Source organism: Quercus lobata, chromosome 1 (genome assembly GCF_001633185.2).
Source record: "Quercus lobata isolate SW786 chromosome 1, ValleyOak3.0 Primary Assembly, whole genome shotgun sequence".
NCBI lineage: Eukaryota > Viridiplantae > Streptophyta > Magnoliopsida > Fagales > Fagaceae > Quercus > Quercus lobata.
Genome location: NC_044904.1, coordinates 2,118,646 through 2,130,764, shown reverse-complemented (window position 1 = coordinate 2,130,764; position 12,119 = coordinate 2,118,646). Strand labels below are relative to the sequence as shown.

The 12,119-nt window shown below is 32.1% G+C and overlaps 1 protein-coding gene across 2 annotated transcripts; it reads left to right on the top strand.

Moving 5' to 3' along the window:
- The first annotated feature begins 850 nt into the window (after window positions 1-850).
- On the top strand, window positions 851-4,864 carry LOC115974019 (ELL-associated factor 1). Of its 2 annotated transcripts, none has more exons than XM_031094253.1 (4): window positions 851-1,171; window positions 1,278-1,672; window positions 3,143-3,167; window positions 4,178-4,864. In XM_031094253.1, exons 1-4 carry the CDS (start codon window positions 1,054-1,056, stop codon window positions 4,612-4,614), a joined length of 975 nt encoding a protein of 324 aa, XP_030950113.1. In that variant the 5' UTR covers window positions 851-1,053; the 3' UTR covers window positions 4,615-4,864. The 2 variants fall into 2 exon arrangements, with proteins under 2 accessions (XP_030950113.1, XP_030950109.1); XM_031094249.1 differs by having other exon boundaries at window positions 854-1,171; window positions 3,143-3,185.
- The last annotated feature ends 7,255 nt before the right edge of the window (window positions 4,865-12,119 follow it).

The window sequence follows — 12,119 nt, the reverse complement described above, 5'->3', positions numbered from 1 at the left end:
GGTTTGAGGGAAAAATAAATTGTTTAAGCATTTTTCACTTTTGTATATTTTTTCTTTGTTTCATGGTACCCTAGCCACCACCATCACATTGGCTAAGTCAAAAATTTAGCTTTGAGCGGCCAAATTAAAATATGAGAGTATAGTCTTTTATTTTTTTTTATTTTTTTTTTCCAAAAAAAATATCATAAAAAGTTACTAGTTTAGAGACCAGACCAAAAAAAAAAAAGACAAGGTGCTATAAGTGTGTATATATTATACATTGATAAGTGTCTTATAAACCATTCACAGTTAAAATAAAGATATTAGACGGTAATGACATTTTTTATTTGTTTGAAAGTTTGAAAATTGTAGAAAGAGAATTTGAATCTTAAATCTTTTATTTAAAAATATTAAAAATGTCAATTGAACTACAAATCTATTAAGTAATGGTATATATTTTTTATTGGTATCTTATCCTATCAACAAAACAACCTCTTTAAAATAAATAAAAATTTGAAAAAAAGGACATTAAGAGTATAAAAGGTTAGTTGAACTTGGAGTTTTGGCAAAGAATAACTATAAAACGACCCTTTCACGCAAAGGAAATGAGGGATAAATAGTTAAATACCCAATTCCCTCCTCTCTCTCTCGCTCTATCTCCTTCATTCTCTCAAATCAAATCCCTTTTTGGTATTATTGTAGTAGTATTTAATCTTATTGTGCCCTATGATAAACTAACGCTAAATAAATATGAAAATTTTGTGACAACTTCTTGTGTTTATATATTTTTATAATTTTTGCTACAATAAAAATACTCTCTTTTCTTTCATTCTCAAAAAAGAAAAAAAAAAAAAATTGTTTTTTTTGTTTTTGAAAAACAATAAAGACACTTCTTGTGTTTATATAATTTCTTCACGCACAAAAAAAAAAAAAAAAATAGTTCCCTGCTGTCGCTGTCTACTTCTTCCAAGTTCTAAAAGCTCCTCCTCCTCCTCCTCCTCCTCCGAACTCGAAATTCCAAACTCAGTTCCCATCCAACCACGTCTCTCCACGTAATCAAACGGTGGGGTCCCAATGGCGAACAACACGAAAGAAGAACCAAAGTCAGCTCCTCAGTCAGATCGGTGGTACAACCTAACCTTAGGCCCTTCCTTCAAAAACGAATCCTCCAACAAATTCTGCACCCTACGTTGTAAGTCCCATAAAACCCCCCTAACTCTACGCTCTGTTTGGTTTAATCAAAATTGAAACAAAAAACTGATTTTTCTTTGTTTTTTTTGGGGGGTTTGATATTGTAGATGAATTCAAACCGGCTTCGATCGATAAAACGAAGGCAGGATCGCTACACAAGACGAAGGAGAATAGGGTTTCGGTCGAATTTCACAACAACCAATTGGGAAAACCCAAAGTCACCTTCGAAGGTAGCAGCGAGGAGTACAAAGAAAACGACGCCGTTTTGTTCTTCGACGGCGAGTCTTTCCGTCTTGAGCGCCTTCACCGTGCCGTCAAGCAGCTCCGCCACCTCCGCAAGCCCGGTGAATCCGCCGCCGCCGCCGCCGCTGCCGCTGCATCGTCGGCGCCCCCTGCTGCGGCAGCTGCGGTAGAGCCGCGGTTGTCTCCGGTTGCCAAGGGCGGTGCCAAGCCTTCGCAGCCACAGGCCCATTTGAGTAAACCCGCATTTCAAGCTGTGCCGGTGAGTTTTTAAGATTGAATTTTGGTTTCTGTCACTGAATTTTGCATTAATATTGAATTTTGAACTATTGCAAACACAATGTATAATGTGTGTGATTTAGTTATTAGGAATGTGTGAATGAATCACACCCAATTTTACGATGTAACTTGTAACTCTTTTGAGGTACAAGTGAATTGTGATGGAAGTGTTGGTTGTGAAAAGCTATCTATGGAACCTTAATAAATCTAGGGATACACCCAATTTCATAACATGCTGAAGTGGTTGACTGTGAGTAGTGGACACTTTCTGGCTTCTTTCCACTACTTTTCACATGGACCCACCAATTTCTTTCCGCCAATTATAATCGACCACTTCAGTAAGTTGTGAAATTGAGTGTGTCCCTAGTTTTGTTGAAGATAATAAGGCACATCTTAGTGTAGTAAGGCGTTGTTGGGTTGAGTTGAACTTGTCCCAATACAACTTGCTAGAACATTTGGCATAGTACATGATCAGAATCAAACTATAATTTTGGTCCCTTTGCATTTGTTAGGGTTCAACTTGTCCCAATACATTTAGTTGTGTCAGTTTTGTACCTCATCTTTCAAAATTTAGTCAATATTATCCTCATAAGTTGACTTGATTAAGGATAAAATTGACTTGATTTTGAAAGTAAAGTACTGATATTGACACAATTAAATGCATAGGGAAGAAATTGAAATTACCCCACGTCTAAGCAACAATACGTGCTGTTGATTACAACTTTGAGAATGGAATATATTATGTAATTTCTTTTAATTCTCAAAGTTAGAATTAAAATCCTATACTTGTACATTGGGGTGTAATAACACATTAAGTTATCAAATAATCCTTTCCGGTTGCAATGAAATTCTTGACCAAATTTTTCATTAAGCAAAGGGAGAAGATTGATTACTATAGAACATGAGGTAGATAGAAAGAAAATAATTATTCTCTTATTCTTTGGTTATCATAATGTGATACCGCTGGAGAAAATAGGGCTGGTAATTCTAGGACCAGGTGATTACCTAAATTAGTTAAATGTAGCAATGGAAGCTAACACAAGCCTGACAAAGTCAGACCAAAACCTCATACCTGCTAAGTGCTAACTCTTACTTGAGGAAATATCAATTCTTGGCAACTCCTAAAGCTTGAGACAAAAATGCATGTCCATGGTATTTGTTCATATATTTTTGAATGCCAGTAAAGATTATTTGATACTACGTATTGTTTGGAACTTTTGCGAAGTAACTTAGGCCTTGAGTTGTTTAAAAATTTTTGTAAGTATTTTGTTTCATTGATATTGGAAGTATTTCTCATTGTTAATTAAACCTTAGCAAAGCTTGGGAGTTTTTGTTTAGCTGTGTTTTCATCTGTTTTAGTTCTTTAAAAGAAATAAACAGGAGTTAGAATTGCTAATACACTTTCCCTTCTTGTCTGATGTCTTTAGCTTTTATGTGCTCTGGATTTGTACAGGTTGAGGTGGAACGAATTGATATTGGTGAGCCAGAGAATTCAGGTTTCTGTAATCTGCTTATATTTTCTTCCTGTATATATTTTTTCTAATGTGGCAATGTGTTGCTAGATGTTTTTATTGGTATTTTAAAATCTATTTTAAACCTAGCATATTTTAAGTTGGATTGATTCTCAAAATGATTTGCTACTCTGACAGTCACTGCAGCTTTGAAATTAGATTTTCTATCCTTGCTACCCTTTGGGTTCTTTACTTTTGAGTCAAACTTTGTAGTTTGTTGCATTTGTCCACATTTGCTGCAATGCTATTATCTTTAGTCCATCTGTATGCTTACATTGTTGCTGTTGTTTTAAGTCCGTCCATATGCTTATATTGTTGTCATCTAAAAGCATGGAGAAACTTTGCATTTATCTATTTTTATTTTAAATAAGTTTATTAACTGGCTTGCCACTTCAACATTTTATGTTTAAGTCTACTATCTCAGATTGAGGGTAGTATTTCTGTTGTAGTATTGAAGTGGAATGCTTCACATAATGTTAGAAGTGACTTAAATATGTACAGGTCTGCCTTTGTTATCACTTGCATTTACCAAAATGCTGCTGCTAACTCTTCTTTTCTCTGATTTCATACCTTCAACTTGAGAGACCTTCTAATATTTATAGCAGATCTCTTTCAGAGCCCTTTGATTTAACTTCCTCTCTCTGTTTGTGTACTCGTTTTGGGTTGAACAATAGTGTTCTACCCCATGACTAAAATATTTCTAGATGAAAATGAATCTATAACTCTGAAGTTCAAAATGATCAAAAAAAAAAAGAAAAAAAAGAACCAGTAATTGATGCCTATATTTTTGGCATTTTGTGTAACCAAGAGGCAGTTAAACAGCTACCTATTGGGTTCAGTAGGGATCTACAAGCTTCTCCAGCTTATTGATTCATCATTTCTGTTGTCTATGTTGATGGTGTTTGCTGTAAATTTTTCCCTTTTTATGAGTCTTGTAGAATCACAAAATCATTAATGTAATATTTATGTTATGACAGGTGCAAAACCAGCTGGTAAAAGGACTGTTGATTACCCATCTGATGCACCAAACATTTCTATGTTCTCTCCTGACCCTAAGAATGACGAAGCTGAGGATCATCAAGATATAGATATTGAGGACCTTTTTGGTAGTGCAACACCAGAAGATGAAACTGCTGAAGAAAAAGAAAACACTGGATTTGATATCAATATGTCACGTCATAATGACAGTGATGATGAGATTGCAGATGTAGATGATAGTGGTGATGAAGCGGATAAGGGGCCCAATGCTGCAGAAGCACTTAGAGCCCAGGTCAATGCAGAGGTGAGGGAAGAGCCGACTTCTAGTTCTAGTACTAGTAGCGGAAGTGGGAGCAGCGGGAGCGGAAGTGGTAGTGGGAGTAGCAGCAGTAGTGACACTGAAGCCAGTGATGACGACTCGGTTAACTCCATCTGAGATTCACTGGATACGTACCAGAAGAAGCATGGCTTGCAAATTTAAAATAAGCCATCCTGCTGTTTTGGGAGACATTTTTTTTGGTTATATAGAGTAAAATCGGTGTGGATCATGTTATAGTATTTCTTCCCCATTAGTGTTACACCTAACAACATCTCATTTGGCAAATGTAATAATGTGTGAATTCTTAAGAAGAGCAGGAAACTTCTCAAAATCTTAAAATGCTCTCAAGATCAGTTATTACATTCAATTGAGCTTGACTCATCCTTTATTTTAATTTTAGTGAGTTCTTAATTTCTCCTCAATTTTTTTTAAAAAAAAAGTCGTTAGAAACTCAATTCTACCTACATTGAATAATTGTGTTTATTTTGACATAAAATATTACGAAATATTTTCATGTGTTTGGTTGCTAGTGAAAACACTCTAAAAACAAAATTAGAATACACTCCTTGACAATGTCATGGTTCTTCTGTCACAGTGATGAGTTGTGTGTGAGGTGGAAAATGGTTTACCCTTTCTTGAGGTAAAATTTTACTAATAATTTCAGTGGCACCGAATATCTAAAATTGGGAAGAATATTTTCCGGAAAATAGTTTTCTTCAAAACAAAACGATTGAGATTTCACTTTGCTCGATAAAATCCTTTTGTTAAACACTGTTGGTAGTAACTTTACTTTAACAAGTTTAAAACGCACTGTTTAAGCCCAATTAAAATATTTTTTTTTAAAAATTCCTTTCTTCCTCACAAAATAAAATTACAAAGAGAATAACTTAGGTGGCATAAAAGACCCCATTTACGCCAACCAATTCAGAAATGCCACGTCAACCATTTTAACTTAAATTTAATACATCTATTACACACAATTAAAACCCACGTAAAACCTCTCTTTCCTGTTCTTTCTCTTCAACTTCACCTTCACCAAATTTCAAAATCTCTCTTCCATCGTACCTTTCTGTGAGACACCCATGGTTGAATCTCCATGCCATCGAGTCCCACACCAGCACTACCGGCGGTGCTTGCCGTTGTGGCCTTCTCCTATCTTAAGGTTCTCTCTGATTTCTCATTCTCTCTAGCCCAAATCCAGCTATGGCAGAGCTTATGCTTGCACCAACTCCACCATCGCTGGCGGTGCTTCTCACCTGCTTCACCACCACTGGTGACAATATTACAACAATTCATTGCTTGGGTTTGGCTTTCATTTTAATTTTAACGTTAATTTTTGGACCGCACAGAAGATGTTCGTGAAAATGTCTGTTAGAAGCTTTAAAGTTATTATAAGAATAGGCATGGGGTGATTTGCTAATTTATTGTTGTTTTGGTATGTGGGGTTTCCCCTCTGTATGGGTTCCTTTTGTTTGCTTTTGAAATTTTAAAAGTTAGTGATTTATTACAAGCTCATTGATTTTTGTTTGTGTTTTTCATGTCATTCTAAGAAGGCGTTTGGATAGGAATTATGATTCATGCGTTTGCGCTCTTTTTTTTCTTTTCTTTTTTTAATAAAATCTAGTGCCTCTTGCATTGTTTATAAGACATGAGCAATGTAATTAGGTAAATGTATAGTGATTTCATTAATGAACAATAATTGAAAAATATTTTTTTATTGTTTTCAGTCTTCACCAAAATAAGCGATATTTAAATGCACCAAATCTAATGGAAAATTTTCTCCCAAAAAAAAATTGATGGGAAATTAATATATAGGTAAATTTTCTCAAAAAAAAAAAAAATCTGATGGGAAATTAATATATAGGTATTTTCTTATGTGAATTGTATATGATTCTCTTTATAATTGCTGAAATTTATAAATTATATATCTTAGATACTATCTTAAATTCCTTAATGTCAAATGCATGTGATTGGTCTTTTTTACTATATTGTTGCAGGTTTTAATATCCTTTCCTAAAGGTTTCAATATCCTTTGAACAGGAAAGATGGAGGTTTTATGTGGGTTGTAATTATGTGTAATAGGTGTATTAAATTTAAATTTGATGGCTGACATGGCGTTTCTAGATTGGCTGGCGTAAAGGGATCTTTTACACAAGCTCCAGGTCTAAGTTATTCTCATTTGTCAAACCCGGAAAAATACACTACCACTGTTGTACACAGTAGTTAAGTGTACAACAAAGAATGAATCAAATCAATAGGTTTAGCGCCCAAAAAAAAAAAAAAGAAAAAAAAAAAGAATCATGAGGGGTAGGGCATTTTTAATTTGTTATTGGCTTTAATGTTGTATTGCTATGTTGTAGACTAGTACATACTAGTTTGTCTACAAGAGAGTCATTTATATATTTTCGCTTGTAATTTCATTTTTTTAATAAATATCTACCTTTTTATAAAAAGTTTTTTTTTTTTTTAAGTGAAAGTGTACTTGTTGCCATTACCCTATTAATTAAAAAATTAATATTATATATCTTAGAAGATGGCAAAAGAACATAACAATATAGTTATTTTTACCCAAAAAATAGTAATTATTATTATTATAAATGCAATTGTTAACAATCCTAACATATTTTTCGTTTAAAAAATTGTTGATCAAATAAAAAATGACCAGATATTTTTAACAATACAGTAAAAGTAATATTAGAGATACAAAAAATTTTGCAAAATTTTTTACAAATTATAGCATTAATAATTTGTGATTATAGCATTACTTAAACAGTAAAATCCTTTTTGGTAATTTATATCCAAAACAGTTTTTTTTTTTTTATTTGTTAATGTTAACGAAACACTTATTTGTAGTTTTAAAAATCGTTATTTTAAAACACTTGTTTTAAAAACGCACTTTTTAAAATATCTTATCCAAACAAGCCTAAAGCTAACTGGATAAACGAGAAAAGCAAAGACAGCCGCCTAGAGCTACACTCCAGCATAGCTCCAAAAAGTTGAGAAATAGCTAAATATTTTCAGAACGCGAATATTAGATAGCATAAACATAAAATAGATAAAATCCAAACATAACCACCTTTAGATGCCAAGCATATAATACAATTTATACTATATTATACTAATATAACCAGCTTAGCATTAATCTAGTCATTCATATTATACTCTTAATACAAGCATATCCATCTCTTATAGCAAGAGAAGTTTAATGCTACATAAACATAAGATCCATAATATACTCTTAGTAATTAATTAAACACATATTCATATCTTGTAGCAACAAAAGTTCAATACTACATAAATTGTTTAACCAAAAAAAAAGTACTACATAAACATACGATACCGTTGTTGGTTGGACGGTTTACCTGCATAAACACAATGAAGAATTTAAAGTTAGAATTGCATCCTTTACTTTTCTGTCAAAACCGACCATCAAAAGGAAATAAAATGCAATAGGCTTACCGCTTCCTCTTGCTATTACGTTCTGCATCCGCATTTTCTATTTCTTTCTTTCCTAACGCCAACAATGCCTTTATAGCAGCATGGGCCATGGCTATAAGCTGAAATGCGGAAATAACTTTATAAATTGAAATGTTTTTGCATGCATATGGCCTAAGTTATATTACTGGCACAAAATTTGATATATATGTGATAATATATATATATATATATATATATATATATTGGAACAAGTCTTTGTGATCATATTTGTGTGATGTCAACTCAAACCAATAATTTTCTACAAGAAATCAAGATTCTCTTGCCCAATATGCACTAAGCATACTCTTCCAAGCATAAGAGCCAGCACAAAAATGAAAAATTATTTAAATCCCACAATATGCATTTAGTTTATTAAGTTATTTCATCAAGTAAATACATAATAATAATATATCTCCTGATCTTTTTTTTTTTTTTTTTTCTTGTTGGAGTTTTAATGAATATTTTAATAATACAACGAAATATGTATATAGTAGTTTTAGACAAAATATCGCATCTACAAGTTAAAATAGTTGCAATATTAGCTTAAAAGTGTTAAATTATTGCATCAACAATAATAAGTTGAAATAACTTATTATTTTCAGCTACAATAGAAGCTTTAATATATAAGAAAAAATTGTTGCAATAACCTAAAACGAAAGAATCGTTGCAATAAATTGATTCCAATTATTTTTGCAATCTATTGCAACGAAAATTTCGAATTAATAGCTATTGCATCGAAGTTACCATTGTAATAATTTGATATTAATTCTTTTACAATTTATTGCAATAACAAACACGTAACTGCAACATCAGCATAAGATCCATACTATACTCTTAATAATTAATTAAACACATATACGTATCTTATAGCAATAGAAGTTCAATACTACATAAACTGTTTACCAAAAAAAAAAAAAATACTACATAAACATACGATACTGTTGTTGGTTGGACGATTTACCTTCATAAACACAATGAAGAATTTAAAGTTAGAACTGCATCCTTCACTTTTCTATCAAAAAGGGCCATCAAGAGGAAATAAAATGTAGTAGGCTTACTACTTCCTCTTGCCATTACGTTCTGCATCTGCTTTTTATATTTCTTTCTTTCCTAATGCCAATAATTCCTTTACAGCAGCATGGGCTATGACTATAAGCTGAAGTGTAGAAAGAATTTTATAAATTGAAATGTTTTTGCATACACATGGTCTAAGTTATATTATTGGCATAAAACTTGATGTATATGTGATAACACACACACACACACACACACACATATATATATATATATATATATATATTTTGAAACAAGTGTTTGTGATCATATTTGTGTGATGTCAATTCAAACCAGTAATTTTCTGTAAGAAATCAAGATTCTCTTGCCCAATACGCACTAAGCATACTCTTCCAAGCATAAGAGTCAGCACAAAAATGAAAAATTATTTAAATCCCACAATACGCATTTAGTTTATTAAGTTATTTTATCAAGTAAATACATAATAATAATATACCTCCTGATCTTTTTTTCTTTTTCTTCTTGTTGGAGTTTTAATGAATATTTTAATAATACAACGAAATATGTATATAATAGTTTTAGACAAAATATCATATCTACAAGTTAAAATGGTTGCAATAGTAACTTAAAAGTGTTAAATTATTGCACCAACAATAATAAGTTGCAATATAACTTATAATTTTCAGCTACAATAGAAGCTTTAATATATAAGGAAAAATTGTTGCAATAACTTAAAATGAAAAAATCATTACAATAAATTGATACCATTTGTTTTTGCAATCTATTGCAATGAAAATTTCAAATTAATAGCTATTGCATTGAAGTTACCATTGTAATAATTTGATATTAATTCTTTTACAATTTATTACAATGACAAACACGTAATTGCTACATAAACATAAGATCCATATTGTACTGTTAATAATTAATTAAACACATATCCATATCTTATAGCAACAAAAGTTTAATACTACATAAACTACCAAATTTTCATATAGATTTTACCTACTCTAATTACTATATCCATATCTTATAGCGAAGAATCTAATGAGTTAAAATCTTTTAAGGCAGATATTATAAGATTCTTAAAGTTGCATCATGTGGAGAAGTGTGATGTAAGCCTTTAACATTTTCAAAATTCTCTCTAATTATTAAAAGTACTTACCTCAAATTCCTTTTATTGCTATGTACCGAAAGGAGCATTGCCTAAGTCTATTGAAAGATCCAGAGGAAGGTGAAATGGAAAATGATGAAGGGGAAGAGATGGAGAGAGTGCCAAAACTGAAGTGGCATAAGATATTGTGTCTTCCCTTCCCTTGGATCCAATGTGGAGAATGAAAACATAGGCTTTGTGTTGCATAGATGAAGTAATCATTTTGTATGCAGGTATTATGGGCCATCAAGGACTTGGACACAAAGTGGTTACTTCTGCAGAGGTGGAGGCGTGCTTTCATTTCTAACTACAACCAGCGTGATGAAGAAGTTCACAGAACCTATGATGAAGCAAGGCTTAATCTTAATAAGCAAATCTTCAAATCAATTCTGAAATCTATAAGGAATGCTGAATCAGAGAGAGTAGTTGATGATGTTGACATGAAGTTTAATTTGCATTTCCCACCAATGAAGTTGTAGAAGAGTTCAAGAGACCTAAGAGGAAATCACTTATAATTTTCAGCTGCAATAGAAGTTTTAATATATAAGAAAAAATTGTTGCAAGAGCTTAAAATGAAAGAGTCTTTGTAATAAATTGATACCATTTGTTTTTGCAATTTATTGCAATGAAAATTTCAAATTAATAGCTATTGCATTGAAGTTACCATTGTAATAATTTGATATTAATTCTTTTATAATCTATTGCAATGACAAACACGTAACTGCTACATAAACATAAGATCCATATTGTACTGTTAATAATTAATTAAACACATATCCATATCTTATAGCAACAGAAGTTTAATACTACATAAATTGCCAAATTTTCATATAGATTTTACCTACTCTAATTATTATGTCCATATCTTATAGCGAAGAATCTAATGAGTTAAAATATTTTAAGGCAGATATTATAAGATTCTTAAAGTTGCATCATGTGGAGAAGTGTGATGTAATCCTTTAACATTTTCAAAATTTTCTCTCTAATTATTAAAAGTACTCTATTGTATTTGACTTGATTTTTTATCCCTCAGATTCCTTTTATTGCTATGTACCGAAAGGAGCAGTGCCTAAGTCTATTGAAAGATCCAGAGGAAGGTGAAATGGAAAACGATGAAGGAGAAGAGATGGAGAGAGTGCCAAAACTAAAGTGGCATAAGGTATTGTGTTTTCCCTTCCCCTGAATCCAATGTGGAGAATAAGAACATAGGCTTTGTGTTGCATTGATGAAGTAATCCTTTTGTATGCAGGTACTATAGGCCATCAAGGACTTGGAAACAAAAGTGGTTACTTCTGCAGAGGTGGAGGCGTGCTTTCATTTCTAACTACACCAGCGTTATGAAGAAGTTCACAGAACCTATGATGAAGCAAGGCTTAATCTTATTAAGCAAATCTGCAAATCAATTCTGAAATCTACAAGGAATGCTGAATAAGAGAGAGTAGTTGATGATGTCGACATGAAGTTTAATTTGCATTTCTCACCAGATGAAGTTGTAGGAGAGTTCAAGGGACGTAAGAGGAAATCACTATATAGCATGTGCTCTAAGGCTAGCCTATGAGAGGTTGCAAGTAAATTTGGTTGGAATTATGAGCAATTTGGGTTGCAAATCACCCTGAAAGAAGTGGTATATATATTTTTTCTTTGATAAGTAATAGATTTTATTGCAATAAAACTACCTCATGAATGTTACATAGCACAATATAGCTCAAAGAATTGCTATCAAAGAATTATAAGCAAAAAGAAATTGAATTAGCAAATTATGTTAGGGTGCCTCTGCCACCAATAATTCAACCTTGATAATTAGAAGTTCAATTATTATTAATAAGCAATGTTACACTGCCTAATTTTCTATTCATGACAAGGGGCAAATCATCTTGTTTATAAGTGAACTGGCTGGCATTTGGCAAATGTACAATAATGGGAGGAACTAGGAAGATTCTTATGGTACATAAAAGAATACCTTTTCTTAAGTTCTTGA